General features: G+C 34.6%; 5 protein-coding genes across 6 annotated transcripts in view; 2 read left to right on the forward strand and 3 right to left on the reverse strand.

Moving 5' to 3' along the window:
• The window catches only part of LOC123866083 (tyrosine-protein kinase Btk29A), a 30,398-nt gene extending 29,280 nt beyond the window's left edge, over positions 1-1,118 (reverse strand). The window contains exon 1 of one of the 2 annotated variants that reach the window (XM_045907437.1): positions 921-1,118. The gene's annotated coding sequence lies outside the window, so the exon portion shown is untranslated. Of the gene's footprint in view, positions 1-911 lie in introns of both variants that reach the window. The other variant, XM_045907436.1, reaches the window with a different exon arrangement.
• A 1,123-nt stretch (positions 1,119-2,241) lies between these two features.
• Positions 2,242-3,243, forward strand: LOC123866092 (mediator of RNA polymerase II transcription subunit 7). Its single transcript, XM_045907452.1, has 3 exons — positions 2,242-2,539; positions 2,616-2,884; positions 2,968-3,243. Exons 1-3 carry the CDS (start codon positions 2,351-2,353, stop codon positions 3,170-3,172), a joined length of 663 nt encoding a protein of 220 aa, XP_045763408.1. The 5' UTR covers positions 2,242-2,350; the 3' UTR covers positions 3,173-3,243.
• Positions 3,244-3,834: 591 nt separating this feature from the next.
• Positions 3,835-10,147, reverse strand: LOC123866084 (apoptosis inhibitor 5). Its single transcript, XM_045907441.1, has 8 exons — positions 9,949-10,147; positions 9,674-9,835; positions 8,749-9,093; positions 6,862-7,059; positions 6,492-6,686; positions 5,910-6,179; positions 5,132-5,296; positions 3,835-4,989 (listed from the first exon to the last, which is right to left on the reverse strand). Exons 1-8 carry the CDS (start codon positions 10,021-10,023, stop codon positions 4,702-4,704), a joined length of 1,698 nt encoding a protein of 565 aa, XP_045763397.1. The 5' UTR covers positions 10,024-10,147; the 3' UTR covers positions 3,835-4,701.
• An 80-nt stretch (positions 10,148-10,227) lies between these two features.
• On the forward strand, positions 10,228-11,949 carry LOC123866088. The gene is made up of 2 exons (XM_045907445.1): positions 10,228-10,451; positions 10,787-11,949. The coding sequence occupies exons 1-2, from the start codon at positions 10,268-10,270 to the stop codon at positions 11,947-11,949; spliced, it is 1,347 nt and encodes a 448-aa protein (XP_045763401.1). The 5' UTR covers positions 10,228-10,267.
• A 39-nt stretch (positions 11,950-11,988) lies between these two features.
• LOC123866085 lies at positions 11,989-14,336 on the reverse strand. The gene is made up of 4 exons (XM_045907442.1): positions 14,099-14,336; positions 13,775-13,936; positions 13,538-13,635; positions 11,989-13,142 (listed from the first exon to the last, which is right to left on the reverse strand). The coding sequence occupies exons 1-4, from the start codon at positions 14,188-14,190 to the stop codon at positions 11,989-11,991; spliced, it is 1,506 nt and encodes a 501-aa protein (XP_045763398.1). The 5' UTR covers positions 14,191-14,336.
• Positions 14,337-18,809: the final 4,473 nt, after the last annotated feature.

An 18,809-nucleotide genomic window follows, 5' to 3' on the forward strand; every position in this document is an offset into this window, starting at 1 on the left:
GCATCAGATGGTTAGCAACAGCCATAACTAATAAAGGATTGAACTAATACAGATCAGTTATAATTACTATGTACCTATTATTAATTACTCATAAAACTTAATAAAATTTTTATCAACATAATATGATATATTTTCTGAGTAAAAGTATAATTAGGAAATGTATATATGTACCTTTGTATAAACTGTACTTTCTGTACAAATCGACTGTATAAAGTATAAATTGATCAAATAATTATTTTAATATTCTGGCTACAATAATCAACATTTTATTTATATTTTATAGGGATAATAAAGTGTTACAGGTAAATGTTTTGAAATACACTACCTCAACAGAGGATATAGAGGTGGAGGGAAGAGGGTTTCAGTCCTCATAACACAAACCTGCTTGCCAGAAATACAGTTTTTTAATTTGAAATTTTTGACCATTACTTATTAATTCAGCACTTTGCCTTGTAGGCTAGCCTCATTCAGACTACTCCTACATAAGCGTCCGGCTACGCACTTTATACACTCTAGGGGTTAAGGCAGACAAGGCAACATGGAGTCATGGTCTCCAATTCCGTTACTAGTCTCAAATAGTTTTAAACTACTTAATAGTTTTATATTTTCTCTAGTAAGTAACAGTGATGTTAGGGGTTCCACCTAGGCACCCTGGAGCACCCCTACAAACATTACAGCTCCCGATCAAGGCAGTACGATTCAAAACCCGACCCGTATTACTTACTACCGCTAGTGCTACCTACTGCTATTTATTAAGTAATACCAGGAAAATATGGTACTCTATGTGGCCGCTATGATAAAAGGCATATGCATCTAAAAATTAATAATAGTCTTATCATTTGAAATTAATAATATTATTAAACTTAGTAAAACATCAATAACAACATGAACCATCAGTACTTTATACTTACTGTAAATACCTGTTGAGATTAAACGCAGATCATTATAATTTCGGCACTTGAACAAAGTAAATGAAACAATTAAAAACGTTAGCAGAAACTTAACCAAATGAGTTTTAATAACTCAAAGCGTTAGCATAATATTCTAAATAATTTTCTAGGATTGTAAAGTAGACAATAATATAAAAATATAGAAAGAACAAAGTTTTTCACTTTTTACTTTTTTTTTTTTTTTTTTAACTAACACCACAGAATATCAACAATAATAAACATAGACCTGAGTCCACAGAGGATAATTTAATGTAAAATCATTCTGAAATGGATATAATTTACAAGTAGGTACACTGGAAGAAGTGGGCGAGGCCCTAGTGTAATATTATAAAACTAGCTGTGCCCGCGACTTCGTTCGCGTGGAATAGTAACATTTCGCTAACGGCTGAAATTAAAAACCAATATTTCTGTAATGTGTTGATAAGTTGCTCAGCAACGTTGTTTTGTCAATAACAACAATTGCGATTGTAACTATATAATAATGATGATTGATGCAGATTTTAAGGAATCGAGCTACTGTATACGAGTACGCTCACAATTGACATGACACTCAGAACTCATGAGTCTTGATGTTGTATTATTATTAAAGGTGAATGGAGCACTCCTAATAGGTAGTTAGTTAGGTACCGCTAGTGTCCGACCTCTCACTCGGCAGTCGAAGAGGTATAGTGATAATATGTAGTAGGTAGTTATAATAATTATTTGCTACATGTACATACTATAAGGAAAAATACTCTTCCATAGGTATACACTATTATGATAATATCGTAATAGTACTAGTTATATTATAGTCATCCACTCACTGCTAATAAACAGATAGGTTATCAATAGCAAGTCCAGCGTACCAGTATTGCTAGAGGTCACTGTGCATGCGATTATGAGTTTTGTCTTTTATTTGTTCATTTTACGGCCTTAGATACCAGGGTATGAGTTTTGACATTTGATTAACCAGAGTTTAGGACCTTGTTTTGCTTGTTATCTGTATAACGTAGTGATTACATACTCTTTGGTTGGACTTCGTCTGTGATGGCGTTTGCTGGCGCGCGTGCTGTGCTTGTTTGGAGTGTTTTTTTTTGTTAAGAGTGGCTGGTTTTTGTGTTAGTTGGTGTTTTTTGGTGGTGGAACTGACTGGGAAGCGCTCTAAAGGGGCGCCGCGCGTATGTCGGCGGGCGCCGGCGCAGACGGAGTCCATACTTGTATAAATTCAATAACTTGAAAATATCACAAACTTGACATTGGCTAATCAGAGTAAAGCCAGATTTAAAGAAGAAAAAAAGACTCTTTGGTTATCTGTTGTTTATATTTGACGTTGACGTTTGATCTGCGCTTCTTAGATTTTTAAATGATTAAATTTGTTTCAATTCATAATAAGTAGTAGAAAACAACGAAAAAAACTAGGTATGTCTTCAGAAACAACTCAAGTTAGTTCACTGCCATTACCTCCATTGCAGTATATAAATTTTTACACGGACGAAAATGTTCGAAGAAACAGGGCTCCGCTGCCACCACGGCCTATTCATGACTCTTATCAAATGTTTGGTCACACATTTAACGCTGATGATACAATTATCAGATCATTAGAAAGTCAGGTACGTTAATTTTTCTCTTTGAGTTGTATACTTACCTATTTACTATGCTCTCATAATAATAAGTTATCTTTACTAGGGTTTCCGTCGTCTGTACCCAATGCACTTTGAAAGGAGAAGAGAATTAAAGAAACTAAATCACTCATTGCTAGTAAACTTTTTAGATCTGTTAGATTTACTAGTACATTGTCCAGATTCACCTAAAAGAGCTGAAAAAGTTGAAGACCTTAGCCTGTTATTTATACACATACATCATCTGTTAAATGAGTTCAGACCACATCAAGCTAGAGAAACATTGAGAGTGATGATGGAGTTGCAGAAGCGACAAAGAGTTGAAACTGCCATGAGGTAAATACTTTTCTTATAAAATGCACTGTAATTCAAATTGGGTAATTTATATTCAAGTACTTGGCTTACTATTTTTGTTCCAGATTCCAAAAGCACTTGGATAAAGTTCAAGATATTTTACAAAATGCATTACAAAGCTTGCCAGATCAGAATGATATGGAGTCTAACTTCAAAGTGCCTACAGAAATACTTGAGCATATGGATTGCAACCCAAGTGATAACACAAATCAAGACCCTTGCTATGAACTTGATAGAATCATGTGTAATATAGTTGACAATATGAGATAGTTTGTCAATTCACTATTAAATCTTTCATTCATTGTATGCTTATGGCCTTTGCTTTCAATATAATATTATAAAGGATTCATTTCAACTTGCTTTTTATGACAATTTGGATTTATTTTGAAATTACAGACAGCACTTCAATTTTATTTATTAAGTATAGATATAGGTAGAAACATTTTTTGTGTTTTATATAATAGAGGAAGATCATATCTTTTGGCAAAACTCATAGTGAGTCAAGTTGCTAAAAGTCATCAAGATTCAGAATATGATTGAAGCAATACCTTTTTTAGCCTTAGTTTTACCTCTGTACCCAATGAGTGCCAACAGGACCCTATAATTAGGCCTCGGCTGTCTGTCCGTCCGTCCGTCCGCCTGTCTGTCAGCAGGGTATATCTTGTGAACCACAATAAATGAGTTGTCACAGAATGTGTATCTTTATTGATAATATAACAAATAATAAAAAAATCAAAATAACCACCATGAAAATTTCAAAAAAAAATGTTATTTCTTGTACGATGGTAAGGAAACCTTAACAGTTTATTTTTGTAGGTAAAAAAAGCTAGCTTTTGCCCACAACAATTATTATTTCCAAGCAAGTTCAGAAGTAATAGTAATAATAATTGATTAGTCTTAAAGAGAATGAAGGGCGAGTTTATTGAAACAACTATTATTATTTCATTTTTTATTGAGGTGAAATAAACATGTCGAGATAAATTCTGTAGGTGAACCTTCTTTGGATTTTAAAAGATGTCAATAAAGAAATCTGAAACAATATTGAATTACAGCTTTTGTCCACAGGATGGTCCAACTCTGGTGACTGTCTTCTGATATTGCCTATATAATATTAAACAAAATTGTATTTTAAAATGTAGTACTTACATATTTTTTACAGGAGCTTCTCTTTCCCCATCTCTTAAATACTTGGTGATGATGAACCTAAGTAAAATAAAATAATAATAAAAATTATAATATATATACTCACAATTTTTGAAGCTTGCGAGTCACATTTACTTCTAGTAACTGCTGGATCCAATCTACAATATTGAATAATCAAATACTTACGACCTACAATGTGAAAGATAATAATTTAAACTACATTAAATAATAGGCATTATTAAAACAGAAATCCATTTAGCAGCTACAATTCAGCATTCAGCCACACTACCTGCAAAAAAAACCAATTTTCCACGAAATGATTTTCTTCAGCTAAATCATTCGCTTTTGCAAGTCAATACAAGGACATCCTATACAACCAAAACAGAGCAACGAGGGTAAACTGCGTAAACCGAGGGTAAAAGAAAGCAACAAAATACCCCATTCATCTCCAGAGATTATCATACTAATTTCATTTGTAAATTTTCAATAACTCTTTTGAAAATTTAACAAAGGGTTTTTGTTTACCACTCTACGTGGAAATCAGTCATAGGTAGATCAAAGCTGATAATAATATCAACTATATTAATTGACAGCCATTTGTTTTCTCTACTAAATAGGATTGTCATGGCCCAAATGGAAAAATATTGGAATTGTTTTTAGAAGTTGCTACGCCGTCTAAAAGGCGCACCACTGTTTCGAAAATCGCGTCTTCCATAACCACCCCTACCCCTGCCATAGTTGGAACCAGAGAATCTTCCAGAGTTGTTTAATCTGGAGCTGTATTTGCCTGAAGGTGGTGTGTACATCTTAAGGTTTCTGTCACCACTCCGAGCGCGCTTTTCTGGCGATTCTTTCTGATCGCGGTTGTCAAAAGTAATTGGTCTGTGTCTTTTTGAACCTGATGATTCTTTGTCTCTATCTTCTGATGCATTGGACTGTGTTATCTAAAACAAAATATATTAATACCATTAATAATATGCAGGAGCATTACAAAGAATAGCATAAAATCTATTTCAATTTATTAGCTTGTTAAACAAAAGACTAATTGCTCTTATTAATTAATGAATATAATATTGTAATTATTACCTCTTTTTCAGCCTTCTTAGATTGGAAAGAAAGTTGGACTTTGCTTTTGAAACTGGGAGGAGTGCGGAATATATCTCTTATAAGAGTATTTATGTTGGAGGTAGTTTTCAAAGCTACAATTTTCAATTTGTTTTCTTCCGAATTGGCATCTTCACCTTTTTTACTCTGTAAAAAATAATAACGATTATTTATTTGTTTAGTGGTGTATCTATTTGGTTTTACACAAATCTCAACAGGTGTGAAAGTAGTGCTTTTTCTAAATATGTCCAGCTGAAAATTATGCTGTAGCATTGCTTTTCACCTTGTGACTTTAATTTTGGTATAAAGATAAAAAATGATTATTATAACTGGCTTCAATGTACTTAAGATTTAACTTTTCTACTTAGTTTTGATGTTTGTATCATTGAATCTCAAATGTTATGTTAGAGCTTCTAGACGAGAAGAAAAGCTTTGAGAAGATGTTTCTGTGCATGTACTTTGGCAGTGAATGGGAAGCATAAGGTCAGCTGATACACAAATCGTGTGGCCGACAGCCCTACCATGTATGATCTATGAATGTTCTTTATTAAAGATATTTCCTAAATTTCAACATCGGGTTTATTTAAGGGGCAGTTTAACAAATTCCTCAATCGCTGGCAACATTTATGGTTCCTCTGCTGCTGCAAATGCTCATGGCCTGTCCATCACATAACATCAGCTGGTCACTGCACTAGTCCGCTTGCCCGTAATTTATCCTGTTGCCAATTATTATAAATTAGAAAACATGAAACACTCATACCTGTGTAACTTCCTTGAGCTTTTTAATATATCCTTGAGTCAGTCTAGCAGTGTATTGCAGTCTAAGACGCAAAGCTTTAAGTCTTGCAGCATCAGCGCCAAGTGCCTCTGGAGCTTTTCTGCACAAAGAATGAAGTGCAAACAGGGCACATTCAACATGTGAAAATTGTAAGGATGGTGCTGCTGACTTCGTATCCTCTGGTTTTTCACCATTTTCAGTTTTGGTGGCAATCTCTTCTTCATTTTCCACAGGCGCTTCTGGTAGGTAGTTCTAGAACAAATGAATAGATCAGTGCTCACTGGTGGTCTGTAAATGCAAAATATCTCTAAGAACTTGCTCTGAAGTTTAAGTATGCAATGCAAAAACTGTTATCCAAATCCACTAAATAGTTTTTGTGGAAAATGGTAAGACGCGTGTCTTATTGGACAGTTACAATACCTTTTTACCCCAAACATTTGTAGGTAAATAATAAAAATATACTATAAATCCTTAGGACATACATCTGCAACTTTTATTTTTATGCAGTGTTTTATTATTATTATTTTATATTTCTAATATTTAAGTAAATATTTCTTAAATTACCAGTAACACATCATATGTGATTTTGATTTTTTCCTCTGCATTCTCAATTTCTCCACAGTGTTCTGTGATTTCAGCGAATGTCTTTAGTAATTCCAGTTTCAAATCATTTTCACCCAATGTAGCAGCAACTTCATTCCATCGCTGGAGGACATGATCGCAGAATATGTTAACAAACTGGGTGGATTCAACTTGTGCCTGTAAATAAACCATACTAATAAGAAAGTGTGTATGTCTGTCTGCTAGCTTTTCACTGTCCATCCATTTAACCGATTTTGATGTTTGGTACAAAGATAGCTTGTGTAACAAAATTACTAACTGATATTATATTAGTTTTCTTCAGAATACAAAAAAAGATATAAAGTATAATTACAGAGAAAAACGGCAGAGCATGTTGAGTGCATTGAATAAGTCTGTCAACATATTCAGGATCCTCTGGGTGCCAGTCTTCAGAAGTAAAAGCCAGTGCTGCTATCAGCTGAGTCAGTTCTTTCTTTCCTGCTGGTGTCTTACCAAGTTTAGACCAAGTCAACAAATCCATAACGTGTTCTAACTCGTCAGCAACAGAATCCTGTAAACATCATAATTATTATGTTGTGCAATTATTTATGGATTACAAGAGGATAATATGAGCCTTGACTCTTTGTCTAACCTAAATCTAGGAAATTACAGGCAAAATGACTTTACTACTAAGCAATTGGTTGACTGCTCAGTTGGTTTAACTCTAGTGGCTAGCTTATCCTGCTGCAAGTTATAAGATTCACTTGAGCACTATGAAGTATACATAGGCTGCACTAAAAGTATCGGGAATGGAATATTTCCACTGTCCCTGTTATAATAAAATCTTTTTAATTGAAGACTCCTAGGTTTTAAAAATCGAATACCATTTATTTATTTAGGAAAAGATTCTCAGTCTTGTCACAAGGTCTTGTCAAACTTGTTTAGTCGTTGAGAAAATGGAATTGACTCGAGAAAATTTTAGAGCGATGATTTATTATGACTTTCGAAGTGGTTTAACACAAAAAGAGTGTGTCGACCGGATGATTTCTGCATTTGGTGATGAAGCCCCATCTAAAACCACAATTTATCGCTGGTTTGCTGAATTTCAACGTGGATGTGTCAAGCTCAGTGATGATCCCCGTCAAGGTCATCCAAAAACTGCAGTCACCCAAGAAAACGTTGATGCTGTGCGTAAGCTGATTGAGGAACATCGACATGTGACATATCGCGAAATTCAGACAACCTTAGACATTGGCATGAGTCAAATACAAATAATCTTGCATGAACAATTAGGTGTAAAAAAGTTGTTTTCGTTTGTCTCCAAAACCGGCCATGTTGCGACTATTCCTCTTGCGGGACAAAGAACAGTTAATGCTGAATGGTATGCTAGCATTTGTTTGCCACAGGTCGTTTCTGAACTCCGTAAAGAGAACTGCAACCGCCGCATCATCCTCCATTACGACAATGCGAGTTCTCACACCGCGCACAGAACAAAAGAGTTTTTAGAGCAAGAAAACATAGAATTATTAGACCATCCGCCGTACAGCCCCGACCTAAGCCCTAGTGATTTCTGTACTTTCCCTAAAATAAAGAATACATTGCGTGGTCAGAGATTTTCATCACCTGAAGAAGCTGTGGACGTCTACAAAACGGCCATTTTGGAGACCCCAACTTCCGAATGGAATGGTTGCTTCAATGATTGGTTCCATCGTATGGAAAAATGTGTCAAATTTCGCGGAGAATACTTCGAAAAGCAATAAATACATTTTTAAATAGTAATGTTGTGTCACTTCCTTGATTCCCGAAATTTTCAGTGCCGCCCTCGTAATATCTAATCTCGTAACACATAATTTAGCTAGACTCTCTGTTGATGACTGGTCTCTGGACTGGAGAACATTTACTAAATTATTACTATTTTATTGAATTTTAATAAGTCACTATTACACTACATTAGATACTGACTGCTGCACTAATCTAGAGGTTACATGTTTGACGGCAAATGTCGAGATCCTGGCTTTGAATCCCAAGCTGGGTCAAAAGTTGAGTTTTCTGTCAAGAAATTATCAGTACCAGCCTAGAGTTAGGAAGTTGGTGGTGTACCTCGGAGAGCATATAAAGTTGTTGGTCCTGCGCCCGAACTTTATCCAGTCAGTTGGGATTGAACATTGGACTCTAAGAGTAATGGAATAAAAAATTCACCTATGTTCACATGCATTGGTTCTTAGATCATAGGTAAGGCACAAATAAAATATAAAATTACCTGTAAGATTTTTTTCCCCTCAGCAATAATAATATCTTCGCAATCTTTGTCAATAATTTCTCTTCCTAACTGCTTAACTTTTGTGGCTAAAAACTTGATGCATCGTTCCCGTACAACTTCATTAGGAACATCACTGTCAGTGCTTTGATGGATTTGCGAGAACAAACCGGACAGTGTTCCTTTTGGATCAGTCTTCAGTATTGTAAGAAGGGAATTGGTGACAACGTTTATTTCTGTAGCATCCTCTGACTGCAGCAGCTGTGCAAGGATATCAGCGATCCTGGTGGTATGCTCTTTATTGTTCTTACACATAGTCGGCAAGTCTTTGATAGCCTGTTTTCGTATCTAAAATCATTACATTAGACACAAATTACTCCACTAAAACATATTTAAGTTACTCTTACTTCCTACAAACAGTTTAGTGGTATTTGTGTGAGTTGCAACTTTGCACAGTGAAATAAACCAACTACGGTAAAGTTTCTTAATCTAACAGTAGAGATACAATTGAGTTTCAATTCTAGAATATTTTCATGAATCATTTTATTCATCAACATATTAATATAATATCCATGGCTATCCAATCATTAATATCCAATTTTATTGAACTGACATGTCAGTTCAAAAAATCAGAATTATACTTTAAAGAGTGCTCAAAATCTAGATGGGCATAAACCTAACAATTGAAAATAATCTCAAATGAAAGCTGATTATTATTAATTAATATCATAAGCCCGGTCACCCTTTTATGTATCAATTCATTAAGAACTCAAATTTGTTCATACAGAACTATAGCAAAAATTGAAAACAGTGCATTTGCTCTCCTGTAAAATAATACGATATACGCAACATTGCCATGGACGTGATGTTTTATTATAAGCAAGTAACCAACTTAATAGCAGTTAGCACAAGTGAAAATAGCACTTACCGCCACATCATCATCTTCACAGAGATCGAACTGAGCTTCTATAGCCTGGTCCGCTAAATTAGGAAAACTGTTAAAGAATTTTGCAATAAACTGCGAGGCCAAACGCTTCTCTTTATCAGATCCTTTCACCGCAGCTAATATCTCCAAATATTCTTTTTCATGCTGTAACAAACAAAATCAGAATAGATAACATTTCTACATATAATTACTTTAATAAGTATTGGGATTTACTGTACATTTATCAAAATTAGTAATTTTATAGGTTAGGTAGCTACCTTAGATATATCATCCTTGGCATCGGCGAGAATACCATAATTTTGGTACAACTTTTCAATATTGTCTGCAGACATTTTAAGAACCAAAATATGCCTTTTGGTTATCCAGGAAAATAGAACAGCCCCAGTAATTTCGCTAAGCACTCAAAGCCCTAATTTTTATGATTATTATTAATTTAGAAATCTCAAATCCTACATTGGGGATGCTGACTGCCATTTTATCACGCCAGATGGCGCATCGTCGCCATGGCCATTGAAAACTGTCTTAATCATACGTTTAATAACCTTTCACAAAGTAATTTTTTAATTTTCTCAAAATATGCCTCTTTGTGCTGTGCCAGGATGTACTAACTCCGGTGTCCATTTATTTCCGAAAGATCCAAAGTTAAAAAAACAGTGGGAGAAGGTTATACGTCGCAAAAATTTTGTGGCGACTTTGCATAGCAGGTTATGTCGGAATCATTTCCAAGAGTCTGATTATGTAGGAGAGTCAGCTTACACAGGTGAGTTAAAAAGTATCTAATTTCAGTCATTAGTGTCACAGAATCGCAGTTATCATTTGTACCAGTGTGTTCATGGAACTATAAATATTTTACTGTGTTTGAAAGCTGATTTCCAACACACATAATTTGGTTTGAATATTTCCCTAGTTTCTTTTAAAGAATAAACAAACCATGCATCACTAATGTATCACTATGTATCCTGTCACCCTTTATCCACCTATAGTTTTAGGCCTGGTCTAAAAAGCTCTTATTTTTATCAATGTTACTAGTTATGTTACAATACTAGTTTAGACAAATAATATTGCTGACTTGTTCAATTTATTTTTATTTTTCAGGATATCCTCAAATATGCAGGTATTTAAAAAAGGGGACCATACCAAGCATATTTCCTTGGTCCACCCATGTGTCAACAACGCCTACATCAAGAGCCCGTCGATATTTGGCAAGAAGCAGACGCCAAATTGACTTCGGTCAACCAACTGTGGATGAAAGTATTCCAGAACCCTCTACGAGTACTGAAATAGAAATATCTACAATAATAGAGTCCTCAACAGAAGACATTACTCCAAAAGCAATATCTGTTAGCACTCAGTGTGGTAGTACTTTGGGAATATTATCACTAGAAGCTATGAGAGGCAATAATAAAACTATTCATTTTTATACCGGTCTTGAAAACTATGACAAATTCATGCTGCTCTTAGACACATTAACTCCTATGTGCTATAATTTAAACTATTTGAGAAGTACAGTTATGAATGTTTGTGTTCGTGACCAAATGTTAATAACAATGATGAAACTTAGAAGGTATTTACCAGATTTTGAGTTGGCATTTTTGTTTGGTATTTCAGAAACTAATGTTGCAAACATTTTTATAACATGGATCAATTTTATGTATGAAATATGGAATTTAATTGATATTTGGCCCACTAAAGAATTAGTTGAATACTTTATGCCGGAGGCATTTAAAAGAGGTTTTCCGAGTACAAGAATTATTGTGGACACAACGGAAATACCCATTACAAAGCCTGGTAATCCTATAGCACAGCAAGTGACATTCAGCAACTATAAACACAAAAATACTGTGAAGGCTATGATTGGGGCAACACCTGGTGGTCTAATATCATATATCTCAGAATGTTATGGTGGTTCTGTCAGTGATAGACAGATCATAGAAAGATCTGAGCTGGTTAATCGTTGTGACAGTGGCGACTCTATTATGGCTGATAGAGGTTTCAATGTGCAGGATATATTTGCTACAAAAGACGTTACTATTAATATTCCAACATATTTGAAAGGAAAGACACAAATACCTGGTATTAGAATAGTCCAGGATCGAAAACTAGCAAGCAAACGAGTGCACATAGAACGTATTATTGGGCTAGCCAAAACTTACAAGATTTTAAAAAGTGAATTAAGCCCATACCACGTAGCCTTATCATCAAGAATTTTATTCATTTGTGCTTTTGTATGTAATTTTAGAGAAAATATTATGAAATAAAAGCTGTTTAATCTTATATAAATTTTTTATTAGACATTATTATTCTTTATATAGGAGTTTTTTAATCACAGCAGCTTTAAAGAAGTTGTGATAAAAATAATCAAGTTTTTCTAACATGTACTTAATGAATTCTTCATCATAATCAATGAATATGACTTCTAAACTTTTGAAGGTATAAACCAATAAGTTGCAAAATTTCCTTTTTGTGACATACAATTGCCCTTGTATTTGATAGTAATATATGTTGTTCTTTTTCAAAGAGAGTTTCCCATTTTCATATTGTAGATATGGCACATTTAGTGGACAAACTTCTTTGTTCCGCGAACTATATGGACATTTTACTTCTATTATTGTTTCTGATCCCAGTAAGCCATCAGGGGATGCTCCTAGGTAAGGACGTTCCTTACTCAAAAATAACCCACATTCTGTAATTTCAAGATTAAAAGTGTCCATATATTTTTTCATTGCAATTTTTTCATTTATATTACCATGTGCCATTGCTTTGGTTTTTATTGTAGTTTTATGTAAGATTTGACTGGAATATTTCAATAAACTTTCAGTTTTTAAATGGCACACAGTATGAAAAATGCTGGCTGTTATATGGGTTTTTCTGTAACTATGCCATTTTGGGTTATTGCTTTGTCCTCGAGTCTCCCTTTCTATTTCCAGAATCTTTTGTTCTGATACATTTTGCAATACCATAGATTCTAAAAAACAATCTATGGCACTTTTTTCCAAGTACTCATGGTCCAAACATATGCTTCGTTGGCTGGCTACAGGATATATCTGTTTTATAGGCATTGATGACTGTGGATAATTTAGAATCATGGACTGGAATCTGCATTGAAATGCCTTCTTGTCAAAATCAGGGTTTTGCTTCAAGTATGGCGAGAAGACAGTATTATTTATATCCCTTTTTGATGGGAATCTGGAAGCTCGTAATGGAGTAGCATAATATTTCCTTGATGGCTTATGGAATGTCTGTAGTTGTGACGTAGAAACTTCATGAAGGATTATTATTTTTTGCTGGACAATGTTTTCTGCTGCAAGAAGCACCACAGCAATGTGTTTACAGTGGGCTTCATTGCCTTCACCTGCTGCACATTCACAGTTTGCCTCTTCAGGCATTCCATCATTATTTAATTTGATGTTAATCTCGTATTGAAGTTGTTTCATGGATGCCTTGCAATAACCTGGAAGTATAGGTATAATAAATTTTAATTATCAAATTAAGGCAAGTACACAAACAAAATCTAAAACCACACTGTCATACCACAATCAATAGTAGTTGCATATTATTTCAGTCATCGCCTTTTATTTTCTTATATCCTACTAATATTAAAAATGCAAAAGTATGTTTGTTTGTTGGTTTATTCATTTGTCCTTCAATCACGCCACAACAGAGCAATGGAATGTGATTTTTTGTATGGGTATAGTTAAGAACCTGAAGAGTGGCTACTTTTTATCCTGGAATATTGTGTGAGGAGTTTCAGTAGTACTTAATCAAAAAACTTATTCCACACAATTTCCAAGGCATCAGCTAGTTAAAATTAAATAGCTAGTCTAGTATAAGTGGAAATAAGCCTACCTTTTAGGTAAGTATCTTGGCCAGATGTTGCTGATCGTAAAACAAGAAGGTATCTCGATTCATACAATTTAACAGCATCACAGATATTTTTATTGAATCTGAAATAAATACCAATGCATGAGGACTGAATGAGGCTTAGGGTATTACATGATAAATAAAGGAACAGTATTATTATATTAAATGTCTTTTGAAAGAATAATATTATATTATTTGTTATTATAAGCACTAGGTACCTACCTATCAAAGTAACTTTGAATATGATGTTTGGTAATCTTCGGCAATATGGTGGAGCTATTAACGTCTTTGTAAAGTTCTACAGCAGGTACGTCAATTGCTTGGCTTTGAGAAGCTTGCAGGGTTTGGTGACCAAAATTAAAATTTCGATCGTAGGCTTCTAACCTAAAAATTAAAAACATATATTATGTACTAAAGTAACGATCTCAGGGCTATACTTAATTTTTTAACATGAATTATTTAAGAATAAAAACATTCAAATCCAAAAAAAGGTGCTAATTATATAAAAGACCACTAAAAAAAATTAATAATATATATTAGGACTACCTTTCTACAAGTTCCGATTTCTTTCCAGTTATCCTCCCTCCTCGTTTTTTTAATTCGTCTTTCAATTCTTTGAGCTTCCAGGTAGAATACATATCAAGTATTGCGTTGATCGATAGGTTTTAACCACAAAAAACAGCAAAAAATCGATTTGCAAACTGATGTAAACAAAGCAATTACAAAATGACAGCGGCCATCGCGCTTCTAGCGCCCTCTGCGCTCAGCTTTGCGTCAGCATCTTCATTGAAAGCTATTTTTCTGCCTTTTCGTCGCTGGTCGTGGTCGATGGTTGACTCCAGGGATTCGTGGTCTGTGGACTCCAGGCAAGCCATAGACAGACATATTATACATTATACAATTATCTATGCCACAGACTACATTGATTTTTTTAAACAGTTTTTACGGCTTTGGGTTCTAGCCTTTTTAAGCCAAGACTACACTGAATAGGCAAGCGAAGCCAATAATATAAATATCTTACTCTTTGAGCAAAGCTTTACACAGAGAATTTTTGCATCAAATGGCTTTTGAAAATCTATACTTATAATAATCAACTATTAGTTCTAGAGTCTGGCTAATGAAAGATGGGACTGAAATCGCCCGGCAAATTTAAAAAAAAATCGGAGGGCATTTCCAAAATTATAGTGAAAAAAATTTAATAACTCAATTTGATACTTACAATTATTTAATTTCACTTTAAGGCTTAATTTACAGCATAGTTATAATACGTTCATGGTTTGGAAAATAGCCGAGTGTCATCTTTCATGAGCCAAACTAACTACAAAATAACTCACTTTTCACAACAAAAATTAGGTTAAATTGGTGATTAGTCTGTGATCAAGAAATAAATTTTTGAAAAAATAGAAAAAGCATTATTACTATTAAACTAAAAACACACTATTTAACTAGAACCAAGTAAGTAAGCAGTTGTAAGTTTGATACAGCCATTGTTGAATGCTAAGCTCTAACATGTACAACCTACTGTCTTTATAAAAAGAAAATCGGAATCATAGGAGTGCAACTTCAGAACATTAAAAAAATCGTAAATTAAAAATCGCTTGTGGTGCCATCTATATGAGAGCATGGGTTAACAAATAGATAAATATATATTATCTTAAAACATGTTTTAAACAAACGTTAATGGAATTAATAATGTTTGTTTAAAACATGTTAAAAAATATAATATATGCTAGTACAGTACATTAAAATAGCTTTAATTGAAATTTAATTAATTTTCGCGCTCTCGCACGCCTAGCGCGCTATTAGTGCCCTCTAGATGAGAGCACACGCGTTACTTGGAAAAATAAATCTGGAGTCGCACATCTATCTCTAGTAATATAGTAGATAATCTATGGTCGGGACTTCGTCTGCGATGGCGTGACATCGCAGCAGCCAGCAAACGCCATCACAGACGAAGTCCTATCACAAACTTGACATTGGCTAATCAGAGTAAAGCCAGATTTAAAGGAAAAAAAAATCTATGGTCGCAATTGACTTTCTAGCATGCTACAAAATCGAACGACCCACGACACATTCCACTACGTAGCATTTGCTCAAAAAGAACATGCTTTCGTGCTAATAATGAGCATGTGTATCTGTACCTTTAGGGTAGATACCTAATTATACCTACCCAGGGCCGTAAAATAAATTTTTGACCAATCAGATGTGATTGTTGCGATCGTGACATTGTAGCTGTCATTGTCATTAATATTGTAGTCTTTGATTGTCATTCTATCGTAATCGAGCTGACGGGTAACATTGATATAGAAGCCAGTATTTTATGGATACCATTGAAAAAGTTTTGTGCTTGGTTTTGCGTAAATATGCGTGCGCTAGCCCGCACCGGGTTAGCACGGGGGCTGTGCGGGTGTGTGGGGTGTCCCCACCCCGATTACCATCTCGACCTGTCGCGTACCTATTATAAGTAGGTAGGTATACATCTGAACTCATTTTGACGGAAAACACGAAACATACCTACCTGAGCAAGATTTTCTAATAGTGAAACCAACGCCTCACTTCATCATGCACCGGTGTTGAGATATTCGCTATTCGCTTTGTTTCTACCGTCTAGAGTTGGTTTCAACCTGGGTACGCTTGAAACCAACGGTCTAGGAACAATCAAACATAGTTAGGTACACAAACATTAAAAAAATCACCTCCAACGACGATGAATATAACATGTTAATTTTTTTATAGGCATTTTTTTATTATTTGCATGTGTTTCAATTGAGCCCAGGCACTATTTCAACCGATCCTGGCATGGGGACGTTTGAAACAAATTACTTTTTATTTAATTTGATTTCAAACATGAAATACAAGATAGTTAAGTATCTCAATTAACATTGCCTCTACTGTAAACTAATAGACAGATAAGTGGTATTTTATTTAATATCTTATTTCCGTCATCTCTCCCTTAACAGCTAATCCCGATGCAATGGACGATAAACGCTAAAATGTTTCAACTGTACCACGGACTGTACCCAGTCTACCCTACCTACCTAGTACCAAAGTACCTACCTACTTATAGATAATATTGTTTTCATACAATGGCTAACTGATCATTTAGTTTATACAAACAAAGAATTAACCGTCGGCGTCCCAATACCTAGTAAGTAGATTAGGTCGTAGGTAGGTAGGTAGTAGGTACCTACCTAGGTAACGGTCTATTCTAAACACTTCGAGAAAAAGGTACGTAGCGCCCCGGCCGCCGTTTGGCTCGTCTTGGCGGGGGCACTACCGTGCCCCCTGATTGACAGAGCCTTTCTTTGTAGACAAGTAGGTAGGTACCTTTTTAACCCCCGACCCAAAAAGAGGGGTGTTATAAGTTTGACGTGTGTATCTGTGTATCTGTCTGTGGCATCGTAGCGCCTAAACGAATGAACCGATTTTAATTTACTTTTTTTTGTTTGAAAGGTGGCTTGATCGAGAGTGTTCTTAGCTATAATCCAAAAAAACTGGTTCAGCCGTTTAAAAGTTATCAGCTATTTTCTAGTTTTCTTGTAGAAAAGAAGGTTAGATAACCCTTAGGTTCATAATATTCAAGTGTCAATTGACAAATGTCAAGCTGTCAAGATGGACGTTGCCTAGATATACATAATTATTTATTTGAAAATGATTTGTCGGGGGTGTTGAAAATTTTTAATTTACACTTGTTACGAATTTTAATATCATTGGGCTTTATCGTAAAATAGAAACATTGAGCATGATTTGCAAGTTGTACCTAACTATACTAACTTTTCATTAGAACAAACCCCCAATTTTGAAAAAAAAAAACAAATAAATCATTTGATTTTTATCTTGCCACAGATTAGGTACCTAATAAGCTGATATTATGTAACTTATTCTGCAGGCATAGAATACAAACCAACCAAAATATGACAAAAGGGAGTATTTTATGTTTAGGTAGTTAAGGGAGTTAAATAGGTACTACCTACATGCTACCTACCTATTTACTTATTAAGTGCTGTCGCTAATATCGAACGTAAGCTTACCGTGTAACGCGGTTAGGTATACCTACTTACTTGAGGTCTAGCCCCGTGTTATTCCCCCGACCCAAAAAGAGGGGTGTTATAAGTTTGACGTGTGTATCTGTGTATGTGTGTATCTGTCTGTGGCATCGTAGCGCCCAAACGAATGAACCGATTTTAATTTAGTTTTTTTGTTTGTAAGGTGGCTTGATAGAGAGTGTTCTTAGCTATAATCCAAAAAAATTGGTTCAGCCGTTTAAAAGTTATCAGCTCTTTTCTAGTTTTCTTGTTACTTTGTAACAGACCGTTAGGTTCATAATAATAAGTCAATTAAAAAAGTCAAGCTATCAAGATGGACGTTGCCTGGATACATAATTATTTACTTATTTGAAAAGATTTGAAAATGATGTTTTGGAAAACTCAGATAGGTACTTTCTATCGTAGGCATCGATGTATAGGCGCTTTTAATAGCTATCTAAGTATACCTAATCCAAGAAAATCGGTTCAGCCGTTTGAAAGTTATCACCTCTTTTCTAGTTACTGTAACCTTCACTTTTCGAGGTGTTATAAATTTGGCTTGGGCAAAGGTAAAAAGAATAGTAACGCATCACAATGTTACTTCCGATTTGTCCCTAAAAAGGCTAAAAGAAGTTACTGAGCTGGCACCATCGATGTATGGCACTCACTCGGGTCACAGAGGCAGATTGGTGTGGCTTCGATGATCACGTTATAATTTTAGAAGAAAATTACCTATTGGCAAAAAGATGGTTTCATTGAAGATATCATAGACCGATTCATAATGAGGATAGTGACACCGATTCAAACATGTCTGTCATTTCTGAATCTGATGATTAATTAAATTTTAACGATTTTTTAAGTTGATTTCGATGTGCAAAATAATTGTTAAAAATGTGTAAAATACATCGATGGTAAAATCATAATCTTGCTGTTTTCATTATGTTATTAGTGTAAAATGATAAACTTGAAACATTGTTGAAAATCGACAATACCTACTTAATTATAATTAGGTCACAGCACTACCGCATTACTGAGCTCAGCATTCAACTCGTTCGCTATCTGTAAGTATGTTAATTTGAGCTTTTGGGCCATATACTTACCTATATTTTTTGAGTAGTAAAATTTCATCACAAATTATGACAAACAGTCCTATCTAAGTATGTACCTACCATCGATATAACCTACTTAGTTATACTTAGGTACGAACTTCGGTCTTATTTTCCATGATCCAA

Source organism: Maniola jurtina, chromosome 6, assembly GCF_905333055.1.
Source record: "Maniola jurtina chromosome 6, ilManJurt1.1, whole genome shotgun sequence".
Classification (NCBI taxonomy): Eukaryota; Metazoa; Arthropoda; class Insecta; order Lepidoptera; family Nymphalidae; genus Maniola; species Maniola jurtina.

Bases quoted from the DNA above. Each gene is read 5' to 3' on its own strand.
- LOC123866088 (XM_045907445.1), top strand. From the start codon at position 10,268: ATGCCTCTTTGTGCTGTGCCAGGATGTACTAACTCCGGTGTCCATTTA. The intron at 10,452-10,786 runs GTGAGTTAAAAA...TTTATTTTTCAG, and splicing joins AGGAGAGTCAGCTTACACAG to GATATCCTCAAATATGCAGG.
- LOC123866092 (XM_045907452.1), top strand. From the start codon at position 2,351: ATGTCTTCAGAAACAACTCAAGTTAGTTCACTGCCATTACCTCCATTG. The intron at 2,540-2,615 runs GTACGTTAATTT...TATCTTTACTAG, and splicing joins TCAGATCATTAGAAAGTCAG to GGTTTCCGTCGTCTGTACCC. The intron at 2,885-2,967 runs GTAAATACTTTT...TTTTTGTTCCAG, and splicing joins AGAGTTGAAACTGCCATGAG to ATTCCAAAAGCACTTGGATA.
- LOC123866085 (XM_045907442.1), bottom strand. From the start codon at position 14,190: ATGTATTCTACCTGGAAGCTCAAAGAATTGAAAGACGAATTAAAAAAA. The intron at 13,937-14,098 runs GTAGTCCTAATA...TTTAATTTTTAG, and splicing joins AAATCGGAACTTGTAGAAAG to GTTAGAAGCCTACGATCGAA. The intron at 13,636-13,774 runs GTAGGTACCTAG...TATTTATTTCAG, and splicing joins ATTCAAAGTTACTTTGATAG to ATTCAATAAAAATATCTGTG.
- LOC123866084 (XM_045907441.1), bottom strand. From the start codon at position 10,023: ATGTCTGCAGACAATATTGAAAAGTTGTACCAAAATTATGGTATTCTC. The intron at 6,687-6,861 runs GTAATTATACTT...GTTTATTTACAG, and splicing joins ATGCTCTGCCGTTTTTCTCT to GCACAAGTTGAATCCACCCA. The intron at 6,180-6,491 runs GTAATTTAAGAA...CATTTGTTCTAG, and splicing joins TCACATATGATGTGTTACTG to AACTACCTACCAGAAGCGCC.